We start from the raw sequence: 22,526 nt of genomic DNA on the forward strand, positions 1-22,526 counted from the left end.
CGTGTGCTGGCTCTGGCAGCTCCTGAGAGCCTGTGGTGGTGAGGAGGGCTCTGGGCAGGCCTGGTGTCTCTGCTGAAACCACTTTCTGTGTTGGCCAAATCTGTGTCTCAGCCTCTTAAGGGCCAGAACAACTTCCCGGCGAAATTACCCCTGGTTCTGGGATTTTACTGCTCACAAAGGGAAATGGGTTCCAGACTGCAAACACAGGCTGATGCCAGGAATCCAGGCCTGGCCTGTCTTTATTGCACCAAGACAAAACAAGGTCTTGGATTGCATCCATTTGTGGCCTTCCTTAGCCTTTCATTTTGCAAAACTGAAGTGGGAAAAGGGCTGTCTTGTTATAGCAGAGCTGAACCTGCAAGTCCCCCCAAAAAAAAAGTAGTGGGGTCAGAGGGCTGTTTGGTTCTGCAGAACCTGCCTCAGGCATTTTCTCTGCCAGAGTTCCCTGTGCTATGGGAAGAGGGGACAGTGCAGGATCCTGGGATGGCTCTTGCACCTCTGTTTCCTGGGCTCCCTTGGGGAGAACTAATGAGTTGTTGATCCCAAGGATCTTCCCCAGCCCCTGTGCCATGTGTTAAGAGGTGTAACAGTGTGCTTCTTGTTAGTCCAGACGATGAGGAAGAGGAAGAAGACGACCAGGAAGAGGAACAGAATCTGGGACCTCGTGTATATATTGGAGATGTGCCATCTGTCACAGTCATCCCCAAACTGGTACCCCAGGTCCTGCCAGAGGAGCAGGAAGGAGACGAAGGGATGAGCGACTCTGACTCGGAGGGGCCCATCCTTTACAAAGATGATGAGGATGAGGAGGAAGATGAAAGCCATAACAGTAAGGCTTTGACATTGCAGCTGGCTTTTTTATTTCTCTGCTGAACCTGTGCCTGGCTGTACTGAGCTCTGGATCAAAGAGCTGGTTCCCACAGCGCTGCAGAGCAGCTGGTTCTCGGTTTCATGATGTACCACATGTCCTCTGCCTCGCTTTTGGCAAGGCTCTGCAGCCAAACCTGTGCTCTCACCTGCTGAGTGCACCCCTCCAGTTGCAGATGGCTCCTGCAGCAGCCTGTGCTGTCCCAGCCCCTCGGGTGGGACAGCTTTAGGTGAGCATGTGGCGTCACACAGGAGCGCTGGATGCTGCTGCGAAGCACAGAGCTTGGGAAACACGAGGAGAGAGGACGGTTCTCCCTCAGGGGGAGCACAACTGCCAGGGATGGTGGCTGGGATCGCTGTGCTCAGGCTCTGCAGCCTTGAGCTGCATCCCATTGCTCTCCCTCCCCGCAGGCACGTTGGCCAACAAGGTGAAGAGGAAAGACACGCTGGCTATAAAGCTGGGGAACGCGACCGCGCCGCAGGAGGACAAGATCGTCTTCCCTCGGAAGAGCAAGGAGGAGTGGAATGAGATCCGGCACCAGATCGGGACAACGCTCATCAGGTACAGAGAACAAGGAGGGTGTTCTGTCTGAGCTGCTGGCTGGGGTGGGAATGGGCAAAGCTGGTGCCTTGTCTAAGTAGCCTGTGCTGGAATAGGGTGGGTGGTTGGGCACGGCAGCTGGAGCAGGGCTGGGAGGATGAGTGTTGCTGTTCCTTCCTGCTTAGAAAAGTTGGGAGTTCCTGTTGGAGTTGAGCAATAGCCCCTGACAGGCCCCTGTTTCCAGAGGTTAAGTGGAACGGGAAGGGAAAATCTCAAGGGCTGCAGAAATGTAAAATACAGATGGTGTAGAAAGGTGTGGATGGGTGCAGGGTGGGTGGATAAAGCTGGTGACAGTCCAGGCTCCGCTCTGTGCTTGAGTTCCCTGCACAGCTGCTTTCTGAGGGTCCAGAGCCCTTCCCAGACCCGTGCTGGGGGCTGAGCAGCTGTTTGAGCAGAGCAGAGCACAAACAGGGCAGCAGTGATCCCCGCTGGCGAATGAGGGTGTGGAGGAGGCTCTCCAGAGCACCAAAACCAGGCAGTTGTGTCCTTCATCCCCTGCTGAGGAGTGACCAGATACAACATAATGCACTTGTCACACATTTTTCAGGCGACTGAGCCAGAGACCCACAGCAGAAGAGCTGGAGCAGAGGAACATCCTGCAGCGTGAGTAGCACTTGTGTGGGGTCCTGAGAAATGCAGTGTTTGCCTGTAATGTCTTAGTTCATTGGGAGGGGATGGTTTTAAACTGAAACAGGTTTACATTAGATTTTGGGAAGCGATTGTTCCCTGTGAGGGTGGGGAGGCCCTGGCAGAGGTTGCCCAGAGAAGCTGTGGCTGCCCCATCCCTGCAAGTGTCCAAGGCTGGGTTGGACAGGGCTTGGAGCAACCTGGGCTAGTGGAAGGTGTCCCTGCCCATGGCAGGTGATCTTTGATGTCCCTTCCAACTCCAACCATTCCTGCCTGGCACCTCAGAGTGTGTGAGCTGGTTCAGACTCTGCTGTTACCCAGCAAGGGCTGTGAAAGGTGTTTTGTTTGGGCTGGACTTTCATTTGTGGTCCAGACATTACAGCATTGCATTGCATGATCCCAAAAGCAGCAGTGCATCGCTCAGTCAGGGCTGTTTCTCTTGGCCATATCTCGTTCTGCAAAAGTTTTAAATAAACATCATGAGGAAAGGGAAATGTCAGTTCAGGAAGTTTCCATTTAAAATATTTATCTGTGCTTTTATTTTCTTTTAAACTCTAAAAGCTTTGGGGAGGACTGAGCTGCAGAGTGGCTGGGATGTATTTTGGCAACATAGGCCTTAGTCTTTAACATGAGAATGACTCAGTGGTGCTGTTTAAGGGCTGTATGGCCCCTCCTAGTCCAGGAGGTGACTCTGTGTTGAGTTGGGCTGCGCTCTGTGCCCGTCCTAAGCGCAGACATGCCACAGTGAGCCTTCAGATGTGTAGATAATCCCATGCAGCTCCACGCTCTGCTTTGTTCAAACCCAGAATTCCCTTTTCAAAGCCCGATGCTTACATGAAAAATGTATTTTTTCCCCCCCCTTGGCAGCAAAGAATGAAGCTGACCGCCAAGCTGAGAAGCGCGAGATCAAGCGCCGGCTCACCAGAAAGGTACTGCTGGCCCCCGTGGTGACGGCCACCTGGCAGGGCTGGTGGCAACGGGCACGGCGTGGGCACCGTGCTGCGGGGGCAGTCACGGGGCCATTGTGTAAGTGTCCCCAGCGCCCTCGGGCTGCGGGGACCTTGGCACGAGGGCTGTCACCCGCGGGGAGCCGCTGGCGCCGTTGGCAGTGACAGATCTGAGCTGGCAGCGAGCGTAACGAGAGAGACGAGAACTAAATTTGGCACCTGGCACCTGCCAGGCCAGCAAACCTTTCTGCTCTAGCACAGCTCTTCAGTGGCCACAACTCACACCAGGCTTCCTAAAACTCATTTCTAAAGCAACAGCGGTGTGGGAGCTGAGCAGAGCAGCAGCTGCTTTGAGCTGTTACATCCGGGTTACTTGGGATTGTTACTCATGGCTGGGAAAAGCTTCCTCGGGGCCTGTGGGTGTGAAATGTGAGTGTTGCTATTGCTGGGGTTGAGTTGAGGGGTGGGAAAAGCTTCCTCGGGGCCTGTGGGTGTGAAATGTGAGTGTTGCCATTGCTGGGGTTGAGTTGAGGGGTGTCATGCAGGGCTCACCGTTTAATAGATATTCCCAAACCTTTTGTCTTCCTTCTTTGTGGCAATGTGTCCTGGGTTCTGCCCTCTCCTGGCCTGATGATCCAAATGGGAATATCCAGTCTGTAAGAGGGTTTGCCTGCTCCCTTGCAGGATGTGAGCAGGACCTGGCAGTGTTTGTGGCTCAGCCCCAGCGAGGGAACTGGTTTTAGTTTTGCTCAGGGTGCTTAGCCCTGATCTGCTTCGTGGACAAGGCTCAGGCTAACCTCCTTTGTTCTTGCTGGTGTTCAGCTTAGCCAAAGGCCTACGGTGGCAGAGCTGCAGGCCAGGAAGATCCTGAGGTTTAATGAATACGTGGAAGTAACAGATGCTCAGGACTATGACCGGCGAGCGGATAAGCCGTGGACAAAGCTGACACCAGCTGACAAGGTAACGGGGAGTGTCCTGGCCCCAGGTGGGAGGGGAGCCACACCAGGGTGGGAGCCAAGGAGATTTGCTCTGTTCCTCTTGCTTCACCTCTTCATCTTTCCCTCTGCCTTCCCACCGAGCACCACCAGTGTCCCTTTACCCGCGTGTGCTGTCCCAGCTCTGCTTCCTGCTGCCTCATGGTGAGGTGGAGCCCAGGGAGGCAGGGGCTGCAGGCCAGCATGGCCTCTGCATCAGCTTCTGAGTGATGTAAGAATCATAAAATCATGGAATGGTTTAAGTTGGAAAAGCCCTCTGAGATCATTGAGTCCAGCTTTTGACCTGGCACCACCACATTCATCACTAACCCATGTCCCCAAGTGCCACATCCATGTGTTCTTTGAGCACTTCCAGGGATGGTGACTCCACCACTGCCCTGGGCTTGACAACCCTTTTGGTGAATAAATTTTCCTTAATATCCAATCTAAACCTCCCCTAGTGCAACTTGAGGCCATTTCCTCTCATCCTGTCTCTTGTTCCCTGGGAGCAGAACCTGACCCCCCCTGGCTCCCCCTTCCTGTCAGGGAGTTGTAGAGCACAAGAAGGTCCCCCCTGAGCCTCCTTTTCTCCAGGCTGAGACCCCCCAGCTCCCTCCATCACTCCTGGTGCTCCAGACCCTTCCCCAGCTCCATTCCCTTCCTGGACACACCAAGGATGCAGGCCATGGGTCAGAGGAACGTTGTTCCTTGCAGGCTCAGGCAAAAAGCTGGCAGGGAAGTCTGTCCTTGTCCTCCCTGGCCACCTGTGGGACTGCCCAGCCCTGAGGTGGAGGAGGTGGGGCAGATTAAATTCAGTTTAGTGTGAACGAACTGCCAAAGCTGGTGTGGCTGCTGCAACCTGAGCCCTTTCCTTGCTCAAAAAAAAAATCTCCCCCTCTGTGCAGGCGGCCATCAGGAAGGAGCTGAATGAGTTTAAGAGCTCTGAAATGGAAGTGCATGAGGAGAGCAAGCAGTTCACGAGGTGAGAACATGTTACTCAAGAGTTTGTCTTGTAGGAGCTGTTAGAGTTCTGCCCTTGGGTGCTGTGCTGAGGAGCAGAAAAATTGTCTGTGCAGAAATGGGAGATTGAATGTCCCCTCCTGCCTTGGTGGTGAGGGGTGATCGGAGCAGTAGCAGACACAAAGTGTGTTGGTTTTCCTTAAAAAATTGGGGCTTCCACCCTGGAAACTCAAAGTGACCAGTGACTGGTTTGCAATGCATCTGAAACCAGTGGGACCTTGCAGCTGGAGTGGACTTTGCTGGGGCTAGAGAAGCCACAACCACAAAACACCTTGGTAATGAGCTGGGACATTATCTGTGAAGTCACCTGTGAATTGTGGCCCAAGTGATTCTTTTCCTTCCAGCTTTGTGAGGTGGAGTTGTTTGCAGAGCACAAAAGGTGAAATGGTTTGATGTTTACAGCTTCCCCGAGGGCTGGGAGCTCTGAGATAATTCAATTTACCCTCTTTGGCCATCTAACCATTTAACCTGGACAACACTCAGATTTTTCACTTGGCTTTCAGGTACCATCGACCATAATCTTCCAAGAAGGGAGCAAGAGACCCGAGAGGCCTGGAAGTTCTCTGCGTCCCTCTCCTAGGCAATACAGTGAGGGTGGAACCCTGGCTCTTCCAAGATTTGCCTTCCACCCATGTCCAGAAAAGGGCTTTCAGCCAGGGAAAGGGGAATCCTGTCTGAATGTAGCATTTCACTGGAACAAACACGTCTCTCGTGCCATCAGGCTGGAACTGACACTATACCTCGTGTGTCTCAGCAATAACCCCCTGCCAGGAGACCATGCCCAGGGGAACAGACTCCTTTTTGGGATGCAATTCCTCCTCTTTTCCACGAGGAAAGGGGGGGAAAAAAGAAAAAAAGGCAGCTCTAGTGTTGGGAAGCTGAGGAGAGGATGTGCTTGGAAGCACGTGTGTGTATATTAGCTGTGTACAGAGAAACCTGGCACACAACTGACATGTCACTCGTTATTTTGGGGGGTTTTGCTTGTTTCTGTCATGTCCTTAATGTCCTGAATCACTACTGACCAACGGTTTGTTGTGCTGGAAGGGAACTGTATAGGTATTAACATATGCTGCATCCTTTTTGTAAAAAAAAACACAAACAAAAACAACAAAAACCACAGATGTATGAAACATTCCCTCCCCACCCTCTCACACTTGCTGTGATGTTAATAACAGATCTCGAGATATCTAGGATTGTTTAACAAATTACAGAACCAGAAAAATGACTGTTGCCTTTTAAAACTTTTTAATTCGGGGAAAAGGTGAGAGTAGTCAATCCTTTTTATTGTGGCTTCCTCTCAGATGTTTTTTACTCTCCCAAATCAGGGTTGAAACTTGCCTTTTTTTCTCATTTTTACAGCTAAACCTACTGGAAACTTGATGAATTTCACTGTGTGGGTCGAAGGGAGTGGAGGAAGAGGTTTAAAAAGTGACCTTAAAAAGATGATATTTCTCTTCTGAAAGAAGTTCTTCTGAAATGTGGGGGTTTAAAAAAAAAAAAAAAAAAAGAATCTGTTATAGGCCACTGCTGTATTATGCACAAAACCTAAACCATGTGTGAGATGCCACTTGTGAGGGAAGGGAGTGTGGGGATGGAGAAGAGAGGGGTTTTGCCTTGTTCACAGGCAGGGTGGCAACACCCCAGCCTTGACCCGGCACCCTCATGTGACATGGCGAAGGTTCTTCCCTCACAGCTCCCCCCCTGTACAGCCACCTGTAGACTTAAACCATTGCGTTGTATATCAGTCTCCTCAGCAACAGATTTTAACTATGGAATAAAAGTGTTTTAGGATTTTTTTTTAAAAAAAAAAAGTAAAGTGCTTTTGTGGTGTTTTTAACCGCTGGGGCCCGAAGGGGCGGGACCGGCCCCTGAGGGGGCGGGGCTGGGGGTGGTGGATCCATCATGGCGGCGCCTCCCGGAGGGGGCGGGTTTTCCCGCCTTTCCAACCGTCGCCGCCGCCACTGCGCAGGCGCCGCTGGCCCCGCCCCTTTGCTCACGGCTCAGATGAGTCTGGCCCCTCCCCTTGCTCACTGCTCATGCCCATGTACGGTTTAACCCCGCCCCCCTACTTGGTGCGCATGCGCCTTTCCCCACGCCCCTTTCACGGTCTATAAATACCGCGGCGCGGAAGTCCTCGGCCTCTTTCTCGCTGAGGTCTAGCTGCTGTTGCAGGTAGGTGTGACCGTCTTTTACCCATTTTTAATCCTCTCTTTCGCTATGCTTTGGGGCCCTCGTGGCCATGAAGCCGCCTACAGGGACACCACATGTCCTTTTAGCGCTAAAACAGGCCGTGAGTTACACGTGGCGGAGGGTGCGCCTCAGCAGTCCCTCACGGCCTGCTCCTCTTTCCACAGGTTACACTGTCGCCTGCCCAGCCCGGCCTGCCCAGCTCGCTCCAACGTGAGTATCGCGTGGCCACGTCTGAGCTCTGTGCTCTTTAGGGGTTATAAGTATAAAAACACAAACCCAACGTGGATATCCGGAGAAGTCGCTCTCTCTCGGCTCTGTCCGTGTGGCGCACGGGAGCGCAGGCCCTCGGGCCCGTGACGTACAGTCCCCTTCCACGACGTTGGAGAACAAGCCGGGCCGCCGAGCCTGCAGCCTGCATATTCCTACTGCTTCTCTGAGCCCCCGGGCCGTTACAGAGGAGACAAACCATGCAGGAAACATTCCACACGCGGGATGGGGCGGGAGACGCGTGCGGGGCTGGAGGGTGGAGAGAGGGAAAAAATACTATCTCCCGAGCAATTCCTTAAAAAACTTTCTTTTCCGTTTCCAGCTTAAGGAACGATTGAGAGTAGCACGACTTTGAAAGGTAAGTGCATAAATACGTGTTCTGTTCTCTTTAAAATTTAAACTTTAATTACACTGTTCACTTGAAAATTTAAACGTACTTTAAATCGGCTTTAACCGTTTTTAAGCCTCTTATGGGACAGTTGGATCGGCTTAAAGTGATTAAACTCCAATCCAGACTATGTAGGTGTTGCTTAACACAAAGTTTGGCTCAGCCGTTCCTAGCTTTTCAGATTTTTGTTGGATTTTGGTTTCATGGGTGGGTAAAAAAGGTGGTTCCTGGCTCTTTAAGAGAAAGAAAGCTCTGTTCATAAATCTTTGCAGAGAAGAAAAAAAAAATCTGCTAGAGTGGGGATTAATAATGCGTTTGCAGCCTTACTTGTGTTACATGAAAAATGGGAAAAAAAGAAAACTAATCTTATTTTCCTAAATATTGCAGATACTGTATGAGATGACAGAAAAAAATACATTTTTAGTGGGAAAAGGTGAGTATATTGGGAGAATCGGCCCAAATAGTTTAAAGGGGATGGTAGCTAAAGGCCAGTTCTTGCACTAATTGGCTGGGAGCAGGGGATACTTAAATTTGGTGGCTTTCCAGAGCATGTGCTTGTGCTGGGAAATGGCCACGTGTGTGACTTGGTTGCTTGGTGGAATGTGCAGCTCCTCCTGGATTTTGGGGAGCAGTGGAGCAGGGCCTGGGGCTGGGCATGTGTGTGTGAGGTGCACGGGAAAAATCTGGGCTGTGGTGGGAGTGGATAAAGGGCAAGTGAAAAGCAACGGGCTGTTAAAAATGCTGCTTTTGGAGCCCTCTGAAACCGGGAGGGGGGAGAGGGGTGTAAGGAAGAAGCCACGTGCTCTCCTGTGGATCCGGACTTGCCAACCAGCCTCCCATCCGGAGGGAGTGCCAGCTGCCAGGGAAGCCACACTCTGACCTCGTGGGCCAAGGGCATTCCAGGGAAGCTGATCCTGGAGGGGGGTGGCTCACAGGATGTGGGTGGGAGCAGCAGTTTGTGTGTGTGTGTGTAAACCCTGAAATCAGCCCTGCCCGGTGCTGCTTCTAAATCTGTACTTGGCTGCTGTAGAGAATATAATAAACTTGATTTGCTTTGGCTTGGTGTGTGTTTCTTGGTAAGTGAGCTACTGGTTAATCCATCAATATTAAGGAGAACTTGATGCTCCTGTTGGGTGTTTCTCAGTTGTGTTGGAAGTGGAATTCTGGTGTGGTGGTGTCCCTCTCCAAAGGGTGTAAAAACCTTCTGTTAGATCTGAATTAGAGCAGGTAATACTTCAGTTTGGGATCATATCAAGGCAAAAAAAGTCTTTTATTAAGGGCTGAACCCAGATAGGTTAATGGAGTTTGTACTCTGGGGGTGTGGCTTTTGTGGGGGAAGGAGGGAGGGGGATCACGAGTTCTGCCTCTTCTAGGGGGAGTGGTTTTGGGGAGGTTCTGCAGTGATTGGTTTAAAATCCCCTCCAGCAGTTGCCTTGCTGTCCTGTCCCCAGACATGAAATCCACGGGCAAAGGGTCAGGGGGTGGTTGTGCCCCTGAGGAGATCCAGCATGAGCCTGGGATAACAAATATTCCAGGGTTATACCCCTCCCAGAAGGGTTTTCTGATGGCCTGGGTGCTGCACAGGGCACCTCGGGGTCAGGGTCTGTGTAAATGAGCCAGTGAATCAGCTGAGGGTGCAATTGGGAGCTTGATTTCATTAAAAAAGAGCCTTTGAATGCCAAACTGCAGGCCCTTGGTGTGGAACATCCCCGGGGCTGGATTTGCATGTTAACTGGAGCAGAATTAATCAGTGGAATGGAGATTCATCCCATTAGATAAGGGGGGAAACTTGACTGGTTGCTGTCCTCCCATCACCCCAAGACACTCGGTCTGGTTCCTGCTTCAAGAATGAAAGTGGATTTTCCCCATTAAGCAGTGGGATGCTGGAAAATGTGGGAGCAGCTCTTGTCGCCTCAGCCTGGGCTGGAGGCACTGCTGAGGTTCAGAGGCAGGAAGAGTGAGTTACACTAACAGGATTTATTGCCCGGGGGGCAACTGATTGAGGGTGGCAGCTGTCGGCCCTGCTTGTCCTACCTGGCCTATCCTACCTCTCCTGCCCTATGTCCTCCTGTCCTACCTGCCTTGCCCCATCTGAACTGCCTGTGTCCTTCTGTCCCGCTTGTCCTTCTATCCCACGTGTCCTTTCCTGCCCTACCTGTCCCTCTGCCCTTTCTGTCCTACTTGTTCTGTGCCCCCTATCCTTTCCTTCTGTCCCACCTGTAGTTCTGCCCTACTTGTCTTCTGTTTCTGCCCTGTCCCTCTTGTCCTGCCTGTCCTGTCCTACTGCCAAACCTGTCCTTTTGTCCTACTTATCCTTCTGTCCTGTCCCACCTGTCTATCTGTCCTACCTGTCCTTTTGTCCTGTCCTACCTCTCCTTCTGTCCTATCTGTCCCATCCCACCTGTCTTCCTGTCCAACCTGTACTTCTGTCCTTCTGCCCTACCCGTCCTCCTGTCCTGTCCTTTCTTCCTTCTCCCTTGTCTGTCCCACCTGTCCTGTCCTGCCTGTCCTTCTGCCCTGTCTTTTGTCCCTCCTGTCCTGTCCTATCCCACCTGTACTTCTGTCCTGCCCTACCCGTGCTCCTGTCCTTTCTGTCCTTCCTTGTCTGTCCTACCTGTGACACCTGTCTTACTAGTCCACTTGTACTTCTGTCCTATCCTCCCTGTCCTTCTGTCCCCACTGTCGGTCCCTCTGTCCCCCCGGGGTGGTTTGTCCCTGCCCGGTGCCCGCCGGCCGGCAGGGGGCGCTGCTGCGCGCGGAGCCCGGCGCACGCGGCGCTGGCGCATGCGCAGGTCGGCGGGCGGCGCGGTGAGGGAGCGCGAGCGGCGCCGGGCCGGGAACGGGAGCGGGAGCGGGAACGGGCGGGCCGGGATGGGCACGCGGTCACGGCGGGGACGGAGGGCACCGAGCCGGCCTCGGCGCAGCCGGGCGGTTCGAAAGGACAGCGGCGACCCGCGCGAGGAGAGGCTGGGCCCGGCCGAGGCCTGCGCGGCCCCACGTGAGGCGGCGGCGCGGGGAATTCGAATGGCGGGAAGGGGCTGGAGGGGGGGGGCTCGGGGGTCGGGACGGGAGAGAGGGACACGGACATGGACACGGCTGGGCTAGGGAGAGGGGGAGTTCGCGGGGTGCTGCTGCCTCTGGCTCCTCGTCTCCCCTTTCCCTCTCCTTTTCCATTCCCGTCATCTCCTTTTCCCTTTCCCCTTCTCCTCCCCCTTTCTTCTTTCCTCTTCCTTTTCCACTTCCTTTCTCTTCCCTTCCTCCTTTCCCCTTCGTTTTCCCTTTCGTTTCCCCTTCTCTTTCCCCTTTCTCCTTTCCCCTTCCCTTTCACTTTCTCTTCCCTTCCCCGTTCATTTCCTCCTTTCCCCTTCGATCTTCCCTTTCCCTTCCCTTTCTCCTCCCCCTCCACCTTTCCCCTTCCCTCCCTGCCTTCCTGGACCTGACAGAGTGCGGACAGGGAGTGTGGACCAACCCTCCGTTCTCCCAGAACGGGAGCAGGGATCGGTTCTCAAAGCCCAGCTCATTCCCCAGCCCCTCAGGTGGCTTTTAGGGCAGGAGGGGACACCCCAAACACCACTGGCCCTGTGGGTGACCCCTGTTTGTGACCTCTAGGTCCCACCATGCCGGGGAAACGCACCGCCAAGAACCCGGCACCGGAGGAGGAGCCTCTGGAGAGGAAGAAAATTAAAGGTAAGGAAAACCCCGGGGGGTTTTCCCCTCCAGGAATGAACTTTGCCAGGAAGGCTGTACCCCTAACCCTGTCATGTTCTCTCTCCCCACAGTCAGCCACCCGTCGCACCGCACGCAGCCGGGGCTGGTGCTGACCCTGGGCCAGGGCAACGTGGGCCAGCTGGGCCTGGGGGAGGACATCATGGAGAGGAAGAAGCCGGCCCTGGTGACACTGCCAGAGATGGTAGTGCAGGTGGAGGCTGGAGGGATGCACACGGTGTGCCTGGGCCAGACGGGCAAGGTGGGTGCACTGCAGGGGGGCTGAGCTTCCCCCCGAGCCCTAGGGGATGTTCTGGGCCAGGGGGGTGGATTGGGCACTGCTCTGCTCGTGTCTTGTTGCAGCTCTGGGGTGGGTGTGGTGTCACGTGGACCATGAAATTTTAGGGTGTCAGAGAGCTGGAGAGGGACTTTGGACAAGAGAAAGAGGACAAGGGGGAATAGCTTCACACTGACAGAGAGTAGGTTTAGATTGGATATTGGGAAGAAATTGTTCCCTGTGAGGGTGGGGAGGCCCTGGCACAGGTTGCCCCATCCCTGGAAGTGTCCAAGGCCAGGTTGGATGGGGCTTGGAGCAACCTGGGATAGTGGAAGGTGTCCCTGCCCCATCCCAACCCCTCGCTCTCCGTCTGCAGATCTACACCTTTGGCTGCAACGACGAAGGTGCCCTGGGCCGCGACACCTCGGAGGAAGGGTCTGAGACCTCCCCGGGGCCAGTGGAGCTGCAGGAGAAGGTGGTGCAGGTGTCAGCAGGGGACAGTCACACGGCTGCACTGACCGAGGACGGCAGGGTCTTCGTGTGGGGCTCCTTCCGGGTACGCCGCTCCCTGGGGCGCTGGCAGCTCCCATTTTGGCAGCTGCTCCAGTGACTCACATCCCTGTGTCTGTCTCTCCACCCAGGATAACAACGGTGTGATTGGCCTGCTGGAGCCCATGAAGACAAGCTCCACTCCTTTGCTGCTCCAGCTGGATGCCCCCGTTGTTAAAATAGCCTCAGGTGAGCCCTGGGGGCTGCAGGGTCAGGAAGGTGCACGAGGGTGTCGCAACCCTCGGGGGAAAGTGAAGGTCCAGAAGGTCCGTGACCTTTTCCACCCTCTTGGCTGCTCCAAGCCTGGTGCAAGGCTGTGCTTGCTCTTCTCTTGTGTGTCTTTTAGCCCAAACAGATGGTTTTGCTCCCCCCAGATTAACGTATCAAGTTAATATTTGACCCAATCTGCTGTAAAACGCCTTGACCGCAACCTCAAGGTCACGGCGCTCGCCCTCTGCGAAGCCTGGGGAAGCTGAGCTGAGCAGCCATGGAGCTTGTCTAGAGCATGGGGGAGTTTGGGGGGCACCTGTGCCCTTAAACCTTCCCAGAGAAACTGCTTTGAAGTTTCCTGGGATCAGGAAGAGGGAAATCCTGGGGTTTTAAGCTATGCCACGAGTGGTGTCGAGGTGCAGTAAACCTCCTCTAAGGTTTAGCAAGCTGGGGTTTGCCTGTGGGATCCAGCCTCTGGGGCTTGCTGAACACTTCTCCATGACTCCTCCTTCCCTCCTCTCCCAGGGAATGACCACCTGGTGATGCTGACGGTGGATGGTGACCTGTTCACGTGTGGCTGTGGCGAGCAGGGCCAGCTGGGCAGGGTGCCAGCGCTCTTTGCCAACCGAGGAGGACGGAAAGGGCTGCGTGAGTGGCTTTGGTTCTTTGACCTGCATCCATTGGCCCCAGCTCTGGCCTTTCCAGAGGAGCAAAGGGACCCAGTCCCTGGTGCTTGTGTGTAATCAGTGACCTGAATGCAGTGAGTGAATAATCCTTGTCTAACACCTTGTCTCCTGTCCCCAGAGAGGCTGCTGGTCCCCCAGCTCGTCCCTGTCAGAGGCAAAGGGAGAAGAACCAAAATGCGCTTCCAGGACACCTTTTGTGGGGCCTATTTCACTTTTGCTGTCACACAGGAGGGACACATCTATGGATTTGGCCTCTCCAACTACCACCAGCTGGGTGAGTCCCTCCAGATCTCCTGCCAGTCCCGTGCTGCCCTGGGTGCCCCAAATCCTAGACACTGGGGACACACTGGAGCTGGAAATTGGGGTGGGGGGATCACAGCCCCCACAACCAACAGAAATTTGATCTGGGGGCTCAGGAGGGGGGTTGCTGTGTCGGTGTCTGGGGGGTGAGCCCCAGGGTGGGTGGCTCAGAGGGGGAGCCTGGCCTGGGCTGTGAGTGCCCGTGGCCCTGATCCGGCCGGGTTTGTGCGTCCCACCCCGCAGGGACCCAGGACACCGAGCCCTGCTTCTCCCCGCAGAACCTCACCTGCTTCAAGAACTCCACCAAGTCCTGGGTCGGGTTCTCTGGTGGGCAGCACCACACAGTCTGCGTCGACTCCGAGGGTGAGTGGCACTGGGAATCACACTGAGCAGGACAAGGGGGACTCCCATGGCCCTCGTCCTGGCCAGGGAGGTGTTGGGGTGAGGGTGGTGTGCTGGAGCCCTCCAAGTATTCAAGGCAAGAAGGGTGGTGTGAGGTTGCAGCAAAGGGCAGGGAGGAACCTGGAGTCACCTGTGGGCTCTGCTCTTGCACCCACCCACCCTATTGGTTTTGGGGGAGCTCAAGCGTCTCTGTCCCACCCTGCCCCTCCTGGTTGGGTTCTGGGGTGTGGCAGGGAGGAGTGATGCTCCTTCAGGAGTCACACCTGGGCAGAGAGGGCCTGGCTGTGTCCTGCTGCAGCTTCTGCCCCCCTCAGCTCACCTGTCCCGTGTGTCCCTTGTGCTCCAGGTAAAGCCTACAGCCTGGGCAGGGCAGAGTACGGCCGGCTGGGCCTGGGGACGGGGGCAGAGGAGAAGAGCACACCCACAGTGATCCCAGAGCTCCCCAGGATCATCTCGGTGGCCTGCGGAGCGTCCGTCGGATACGCCGTCAGCAGTGACGGTGAGTGGGGGCTGGCAGTGCCCCTCATCCCTCCATCCCGGCCCCCCTGCATCCAGCCAGCCCCACACACACTGCCCAGGGGGTTGGGACTGCAGCCAGGTCCTGGTGCTGGTCTCCTGTGGGCAGCTGGGCGGCGGCTGCTCAGATGTGTTTGTGTGCCCGTGGCAACAGGGTTGGTCACGGGGTGTTTACCAGGAGGGGCTTGTTGGCCTGCCAGTCCCTTCTCTGACTCCACTGCTGCCAGAGCCCTGTGCTCTGGTGCTGCACCTGCCTGTGCACAGTGTGGGAATGATGGTTTGGAGGGGGCTGTGGCTTTGGTTTTCTTCCCAAAAGGAGTAATTTCTCCCAATTGGCTGCATGATGGAACATCTGTTTGAGGCTCCTCTTCCTCCTTGTCTGTGTTGCTGGCACACAGAAACCCCACTGCCTGAGGTGCTGGGTCCCCCTGGGTTTGGGTGCTGGGTCCCCTTGTGTTTGGGTCTGGGTTCCCTTGGGAACTCAGAAGAAGTGGAAAACCCATCCAGTTTAGGACCAAGCCTGGGTCTCATTGCATTTGGGTGCTGAGTCCCCTTTCCAGCCCATCCTGAACTCAAACCTTGCCTTCCCTCCGCTGCAGGACGAGCCTTTGCCTGGGGAATGGGCACCAACTACCAGCTGGGCACCGGGGAGGAGGACGATGTGTGGAGCCCGGTGGAGATGACGGGGAAGCAGCTGGAGAACCGGCGGGTGCTGGCCGTGTCCAGCGGAGGGCAGCACACGGTGCTGCTGGTCAGGGACAGGGAGCAGAGCTGATGAAGTGACCCACACACCCCTCACACCTCCCACCCGCCTCGGGGGGGCTGATTTCCAGCTCTGGGAGGGCAGGAAGCTCCCGGGACCGGGCCCGGCGTGGCTGGAGCAGGGAGCGCTCCTGTGTTCTCCCTGCAAGTGTTGTGTCTGTCTGCCCGTGGTGCTCTGTCAGCTCCCGGGATCGGCTTGGTCCTAAACTGATCCCAACTCTGTGCCTGGATGGGTTTTGCACTTCTCCTCGTCTTGGTTTTTAAATGTTTCCCAGCCTGGCAAAGCCGAACATCTTGTTCTTCACTGCACAGTCAGGCTTGGGCGTCTCCCTGATCATGTTCCCCACATCTGGGTGCTCCTCCATCTCCTTCACCCAAGCACCTTTCACCTCTCCAGCCTGGATTTGTCCACTGCCACCCACCAAACTCCTCTGAGCTCGTTCCAGGGGGATCTCAGCCCAGCAGGAACGTTCCCAAGGGAGCTCTATCCTTGCATCCAGGTGCAGTGGGGAGATCCTGCCTGGCAAGGGGGAACACTGCTGCAAGATTCCTGGCACACTGTGACTGCTGGAAGAGAATAGGAAGGGGGGCTCCTGCCTCCCACCCCTCACAGTTCTGAGCCAAAACCCACCAGGCAATGAGGCTCCATCCTGGAGCAGCCACCTCCAGCACTGCTTTTTGCAGGCCTGGCCACTCTCCCTCCTTCCCATTCCATTTGGAAACCCAACAAAATCCATCCCACGGGTGGGAACTTAGTTTTTTTTTTTCTCTTTCCCTTGCTGAGGAAAGAGTTTTTATTTGCTGTCAGGGCCTCGCTGAGCAGACACCCAACCCCCAGCTATGTTTCGAGTAGCTCGAAACAATGAGACTCCTCCCCCCCATCACCTCCCTGATCCAGCTGGTCTCGCTCCCTGTGCCTGGCCTGCCCCATCCTCTCCTTCCAGGAGGTGCCTTCCAGGTACCTGGAGTGAGGAGGAGTCTGCAAAGAGCTGAATTATAGCAATAGGAGGGGGGGTGTGGGATGTGTGAATCCTGGGATTGTACAATGGTTCAGAAGGGGCTGGAATTTTTTTATTTTTTTTTTAAAGAAAATGTATTTTGGTCGATTAATCAAGGCAGAAAGAACAGAAAAACGTGTCATCTTTTAACATTTGGAATAAACTGAGTTTTTGTAAGCCCAGGGTTTTCCCGTGGTTTGGAATGGTGGGCAGCCCTCTCCCCTGGGACCTGTGCCTGGTTTTAGGGGTGCCGTGATCCCCGCCGTGTCCCGGTGTTCCCGTGCAGTGCTGGGACACGGCCGCGGGATGGCAGCAGGAGAAGGCGCTGGGAGCTCCTGGGAGCGGGACTGGGAGAACTGGGAACAGGGAGAGGGGATGGTCCCTGCCGTCCCTGTCACCCTCCCTGCAGCTCCCTGCCTTTCTGACCGGCCACCCCCGGGGTCTCCGGGTCTCCGGGGACACAGCCGAGCCCACGGCACGGCCGGGAGGGTCCTGGCACAGCTGGAGCTGAGCTGGACATCCTGTGCTCCAGCACGGAGACTGGCACCGATGGAGCAAATTCCCACATCCTGCTGTGACTGGAGCAAATTCCCACATCCTCGTGCGACCCGAGCCCCAGATCTCTGTTTACACTTAATTACTTTGGGCAGGAGCTGGTTCCTCAACGAGCCTCTGGCCTGGGATGGGCTTTGGGCACCGGGAGCTGTGGGATGAGCTGGGATTAGTCAGGAACAGCCTCGTGGGGGTCCAGCACGGGCTGGGGGGGCTGGGGACTCCCACCTTCCACCACTCAAGGTGTGTTTCTGTTGGTGGTTTCAGTCCTGGGCGTGCAAAAGGCTTTATTTTCCCCTCTAAAGTTTGGGTGTGGGGCCCACAGGGAATGTTTTGCTGCCAGGGATCCAGCCCAGAATTTGCCCTCCCTGTGGGTTGTGTTCCCTAATCCTGTGGCTAGTGCTGCTCCCTGGGGACCACCACCATTTGATGCTCTTCCATGAAATGGGACCTGGATATCTGATGGAGAAACTGCTTCTTGTCTTGGGCCAGATTCCCAGTGACAAGCTGGGAATTAAGGTCTTGTTTCCAAAACCAGCCTCAGCTGCCAGGAATCTGGGAGCCAAGACCTCCCATCCCAGTGCTCCCAGTCCCTCCCCATCCCCAGCACGGGCAGGTTTTTGTGTCCATCCCCCGGGTGTGGGCAATTCCCTTTTTTTGGGGGGGAGATCATCCCCTTGTGAATGAGGAGCCTGTTGGTATTGTCAAGAAACGGGGGTGGTGGTGGGGAAGAAGGGCTGAGGAGAACAATAGGATTTAAAATATTCGGAGCTGATGAATCAGCCACCGTTGTCTTGGGAGCCAGAGTGACACTTCAGTGGGAAGCTGCTGGAAACTGGGGGAAGGATGAGCCCCCACGCAGCAGGGGGAGAGGGGGGATGAAGGAAAATAACTTAATTGAGGAAAGGGAAATGTCTCATTAACGAGGTTTTGCACTCACTGAGTGAATCGGGGGCGTTTTGGGGATGAGGAGGAGGAATTTGGGTCCTGGGGGAGGGTTTGGGGGGACCCCTGGCTGTGTCAGGATCCAGCCTCGGTCCATGGTGGAGGTTTTCCACCTTTCCAGACCCTTTTTCACTGCCAGGGGGTCCCAGTCAACATCTCCAACCCTGCACTCCCAGTCCCCATCTGTTGCTATTGGAAGTGCATAAAAGGCTTTTAATTTACAGACAAAAGGTGGGAAAGTGGAATTTGGGGGCTTTAGCCTCTGCAGAGGATCAGCCCTGGCGGTGTGGGGCTCTTCTGACCCCAGAATAAAAGCACTTTGGGTGTTGTTTGAGGGGTTTGTGGGGGATTTTTTCTGTGTTTTTTTAACATGTTGCTGTTTTGGATGCAAAAACTCTACCTATGCAGTGGTGCTGCAGGATCTGGCAGGAGGGAATTGCGTCTTCAGGAGGGTTTGGAGGACACTGGATTGTTTTCTTGTTCTCCCTTTCCTGCCTGGAAGAGGAAACGAGCTTTAATTATGGCCAAGCTGCCTGTTGTCGGGGTTTAATGATGGGTCTGCAAGCGACAGAGAGGGTTTGGTCCTTGCACTGGGCTGTGTCACCTCCCTGAATCCCGTCATTAAGGCTGGAATCTGGCCAGCACATCCCAGGATAACTGGAATAAGTAATTATCTGGTGTGGTTCCTGGTAGAGGAGCGTGTTGGGTGTCTTGGGGACGGGAATTGGGCTGAAATAAGTGATGTGTGGGTGTCTCTGCCCCCTCCCAAAACTGCTGAAGTTCTGGTTCATCTCCTGTAACAACAGGGCAAAAAGAAGGAAAACTTTTCACCCAGCTCAGGACGTCCCTTGGGAGCTGAGGGAATGGGGTTGTGGCTCCAGCCCTGCCTGGAGGAGCCCCAGTGCTCCCACAATCCCTCTTCCCTTCCTCCCAGTCCCATTTGCCCAGGGAATGAAAAAAGCACAAACTGAGAGAATTTGTAACTCTGAAAGGAGGAAAAAAACCCAAAACCCTCTAGGAATTATTCATAATGATTTTTTTTCCCCCTTTTAAATGATGAATTGCAAGACAAGCGTCCCTGCAGGGCCGAGAGCCTGGATGCATCCCTGGCTGCTCCAGAGCGAGGAGGGTGGGAGATCTCAGCCCTATCCTCCCCAGGAAAAGCCAAATCCACTCATTGCCATCTGCATTATTAATGCAATTCCAAAATCGACCTAAACCTGCAGACAAAGGAACCAGCGTCATCACAATTAATCACACGTGTAAAAATAAAGCCTGATACATCAGGGCTCATTATTCGGTGGATTAAGTGAAGGAAAAAAGGGGGAAAGGACGTTTTCTGCAGTAGAAAACGTGATTTTGGGCTGAAGAAGTCCCTGGGAATAGCTGGGAGGTGAGTGGCAGCTCCCGTGTGCCGGCACAGGTCGCTGCATTATTCAGCTGCTGGTTTAACTGGGCTGTGAAATCGCTGGAGTCGGTGCCTGGCTCCGATTTCCCAGGGAGCTGGGACATGGAGAGGGGTCCTGGAGTGGTGCTTCACCACCCCCCGGGGCTGGAATTCTGGATTTCACACGCCCACCTTGTGCTCTTTATGGTTCCCCCTTCCCTGGGAACTCACAAACTACACGGGCAGAAGTGAGAAATACCTTAAAATGCAAAGTCTCATTAAGCCCAAGAGGAGTTTCAGGCTCCAACACCCGTTTCTGTTGCTTTTTCACTAAACCCTCATTTGCATTTAAATTGCAAAAAATGTAATTTGGGCCAGATTTTGAGCTGCTGGGCTGTTAAAATAAAATTGTATCTTGATGACCAGCAGCAACAGAGGCTTTTTATTACTCAAGGCTTGGAAATAACTTCAGCTAAAGGGCCTCAGGGGTTCACAAAGGTGATTTTTCCCAAGTCCATGCGAGCTTTTAGAACTTGAATTTAGAATCATAGAACGGTTTGGGGTGGAAGGGACCTTAAAGCCCATCTCATTCCACCCCTGCCGTGGGCAGGGACACCTTCCACTGTCCCAGGTTACTCCAAGCCCTGTCCAACCTGGCCTTGGACACTTCCAGGGATGGGGCAGCCACAGCTTCTCTGGAAAACCCATTCCAGAGCCTCACCACCCTCACGGGGAAGAGTAAAGAGTAAATTTAGAGGGTGTTTCCTCTCCCATCACTCCCCAAAACACCCCCCTGAGCCAGACCCTGCTCATTTCCAATGCCCCAGAGTCACGGGAGAGCTGGAAACTGCTTCCTATCTCCGAGTTTATTTTGCTTTATTATTTTATTTTTTAGAAAGCAGGGTTCCTTTACAGAAACGCCACTGAAAAGGCCCAAAATCCCGAGGGCTGGAGCTGGAAATAGTGGCTGAAGCACTTTGTGAGGTGCTGTGGACCCGGCGGACTCAGCTCCATCTCACACGGGGCAGCTGCTATAGCAGGGGGTGGGGTGGGGGGGTCACTTTGACTTCATACACCTATAGACACATATACACACAGATATATTTATATAAGTACACACAGAGCTCCCTCTGAGCATCCCAGTGGTGTTTCCCTGCGCCAGGGTTTGTCCTCAGTTTCCCAGCCCAAAAGAGGGGCTGGAGCAGCTGCGTTTTTGGGAGGGGAGAAGCTGGATCAGCCCCCAGATCCCTGCTGGGCTGCTGCCAGGTCGGGATGCTCGAGATCCACATGTCACCCCATGTGCTCCATGTCCTGTTTTTCCCGGGAATATTCTGCCTTTCTTTCAGTCAGCAGACCCGGAGCTCAGGAAAGCCGCGTTCCTCGCTGTGTCCTGGGCTCAGAGCTCTGCCCGAGCACGGTGGCATTTTAAAAAATAATGACTTGGAGCCTCTTAACCCGCTTTAAGGCCACGGCAGGCACGTTTCCCAGCAGGCTGGGAATTCGGCAGATGGAAAAAAGGCCCCGTGGGGACAGGAAATGGGGGGGCTGAACTGCCTTCGGAGCCTCAGGGCAGCCCACGGGCCCCAGCACTCGTGGGGGGCTCCCTCATCCCCCCAACACGATGACATGTCCTCGGAGGGGCTGCACCAGGACAGAGATGCCTTGTCCCTGATGGCAGGATTCACCTTCCCTGTGTCCCTGTTCCTTCCCTGTGGTGGGAAAAGCTGCTCTCTGTTGTGCCATTCCCAGCCTTGATCACGGGGTTGGATTTTAGGGAGCACTGAGGCGCTGGCGGGTTGAAGAGATCACTGATTTAGGGTCACCACGTTTTTTTAGGGGTGCCCCCCAAATTGAGATATCAAGCTGGAATTCACCTTCATGCTCAAGCCAGGAGAGAACCCCGAGATGCCCTGCTCCACAGCGTGGGATGTCCAGCCTGGTGGGACATCCTGAAATCCCACCATGGTCAAGTGCTCGCCACCAACCAGCTCCAAACCTTTCCCACCACAGGCTGCTGAGGGTTCTGCCCTGGGGGTGGGTGGGGGTGGACAGCTAAAGGATGGTCTGCAATCCTCTGGACACTTCAGTCTCTCTTTTCAAGTAGCTGAAGCTCAGCTTTGTGGGACCTTGGGGGTTTCCCCCCAGTTCCTGCCCTGGAGCTGACCCTGCTTTCCCTCGCCCGATGCTCCACGAGTTGTGGCAGCAGAGGATGAGGAACCCAAGCCAGTGATCCAGGACTCCATCTGTGCCTGCAGAGGGATCCTGAGGAGCCCTGGGCATGAGCTGGAGATGTCTAAGTGGATGTAACACTGAGCAAGAGGCTTTTGCCTGTGGCAGGTTGACAGAGTGCAGGCAGAGGAGGAGGATCCGCTGGCACAGCCAATTTGAGACCCAAATGGGCAATTTCACCCTATTTGATTCCTTTGAAAAAGAAATTGGTTTTGGGTGCCTCATGTCTTCCTAACAGGGAAGGCTGCAATTTCCACAGGCTCTGGAGAAAGGTGGGGCTGCTGAGGAGAGGTAATGGCCGTTATTAGCCTAAATTGATGCAACTGGAGAAACCAGACACAAGACAGGCTCTGCCTCCAGCCCATGAGCCCCAGGTGCCCCCAGTGCTCGCCTGCTTCCTCCAGCTGCACCAATTTGTCCAGTCACTGCCATTCCTGCTTCCTCCAAGCATCCCCCTCCTCCTCCCCGGGCTGTCTGACTGCCTGGCAATGACGGTGGGAAGGGGGACAGCAAGGAAAAGTGGTGGCTCAGGGATGTGGGGCGGGGCTGACGGGGGGATTCAGGGAGTGGGAGGACCCATCAGTCGTGGTTCAGCTGCAGGTGATGTGGTCCAGAGGTTCCTGGATGGTGGTTCCTGCAGGATGTGATGGGAGCTGGAGCTCAGCCATGCCTCTGGGGGGATGCTGCTCCATCCAGATGAGAGCTGAAACCCCCAAATCTCTGCCTCTTGCAGGCTGTGGGTCCTTTCTCGGTGCCTGCACAGCCTCTGTCCCTGCTTGGGGAACTGTGAAAGAAAGGGGATAGTTTTTTCATCTTCTAAAAAAAAAATAACACAACCCCATCCTATCCTTTTTGTCTCTGCTATGGAAATCTGGGCAGTGCTGTTGCTCATCCTTCTCCTGATGGGCAGGGAAGGGAGAGCCCTTGGCACTGCCTGTTGTTCCATCCTAATTGCTTTAGCACTGCGAGAAGCAACTCGAGTTCCCACAAATTGCTCCCTTAATGAGGTTCTTCTCAGGCTTAATATCTTCATCAGTTCACTGTCACCCTGATGGACAGTGGGCATGGGGAATTTGGCATTGGCACATGGTACAGGGTGAGCTTCAGGTGTGCTCTGGCTGTATCTG

The 22,526-nt window shown here is 54.7% G+C and overlaps 2 protein-coding genes and 1 non-coding gene across 13 annotated transcripts in view; all 3 read left to right on the forward strand.

The window, feature by feature from the left end:
- Positions 1-6,151, forward strand: part of PHACTR4 (phosphatase and actin regulator 4) — a 63,996-nt gene extending 57,845 nt beyond the window's left edge. For all 8 annotated transcript variants that reach the window (XM_064635021.1, XM_064635020.1, XM_064635024.1 and 5 more), the window contains 7 exons: positions 606-829; positions 1,279-1,429; positions 2,016-2,071; positions 2,963-3,024; positions 3,865-4,002; positions 4,922-4,998; positions 5,540-6,151. In XM_064635021.1, coding sequence (XP_064491091.1) covers positions 606-829; positions 1,279-1,429; positions 2,016-2,071; positions 2,963-3,024; positions 3,865-4,002; positions 4,922-4,998; positions 5,540-5,555 — 724 coding nt within the window. In that variant the 3' untranslated portion in view covers positions 5,556-6,151. The remainder of the gene's footprint in view (positions 1-605; positions 830-1,278; positions 1,430-2,015; positions 2,072-2,962; positions 3,025-3,864; positions 4,003-4,921; positions 4,999-5,539) is intronic.
- Positions 6,152-7,233: 1,082 nt separating this feature from the next.
- On the forward strand, positions 7,234-16,463 carry RCC1 (regulator of chromosome condensation 1). Of its 4 annotated transcripts, XM_064635030.1 has the most exons (12): positions 7,234-7,436; positions 7,816-7,851; positions 8,269-8,314; positions 11,491-11,568; positions 11,661-11,848; positions 12,240-12,419; positions 12,505-12,601; positions 13,148-13,270; positions 13,427-13,582; positions 13,852-13,971; positions 14,357-14,509; positions 15,126-16,463. In XM_064635030.1, the coding sequence occupies exons 3-12, from the start codon at positions 8,281-8,283 to the stop codon at positions 15,299-15,301; spliced, it is 1,305 nt and encodes a 434-aa protein (XP_064491100.1). In that variant the 5' UTR covers positions 7,234-7,436; positions 7,816-7,851; positions 8,269-8,280; the 3' UTR covers positions 15,302-16,463. The 4 variants fall into 4 exon arrangements, with proteins under 4 accessions (XP_064491100.1, XP_064491099.1, XP_064491097.1 ...); XM_064635029.1 differs by lacking the exons at positions 7,234-7,436; positions 7,816-7,851; positions 8,269-8,314 and adding an exon at positions 9,680-9,838; XM_064635027.1 differs by lacking the exons at positions 7,234-7,436; positions 7,816-7,851; positions 8,269-8,314 and adding an exon at positions 10,654-10,689.
- Positions 7,503-7,708, forward strand: LOC135402398 (small nucleolar RNA SNORA73 family). The gene has a single exon (XR_010425108.1). It is a non-coding gene; the product is annotated as a small nucleolar RNA SNORA73 family (small nucleolar RNA).
- Positions 16,464-22,526: the final 6,063 nt, after the last annotated feature.

Source organism: Pseudopipra pipra, chromosome 24 (genome assembly GCF_036250125.1).
Source record: "Pseudopipra pipra isolate bDixPip1 chromosome 24, bDixPip1.hap1, whole genome shotgun sequence".
NCBI lineage: Eukaryota > Metazoa > Chordata > Aves > Passeriformes > Pipridae > Pseudopipra > Pseudopipra pipra.

Excerpts from the sequence above, each read along its gene's own strand:
- RCC1 (XM_064635028.1), top strand. The coding sequence starts at position 10,753 with ATGGGCACGCGGTCACGGCGGGGACGGAGGGCACCGAGCCGGCCTCGG. Across the intron at positions 10,880-11,490 it reads CGAGGCCTGCGCGGCCCCAC|GTCCCACCATGCCGGGGAAA; the intron begins GTGAGGCGGCGG and ends TGTGACCTCTAG. Across the intron at positions 14,510-15,125 it reads ATACGCCGTCAGCAGTGACG|GACGAGCCTTTGCCTGGGGA; the intron begins GTGAGTGGGGGC and ends CCTCCGCTGCAG.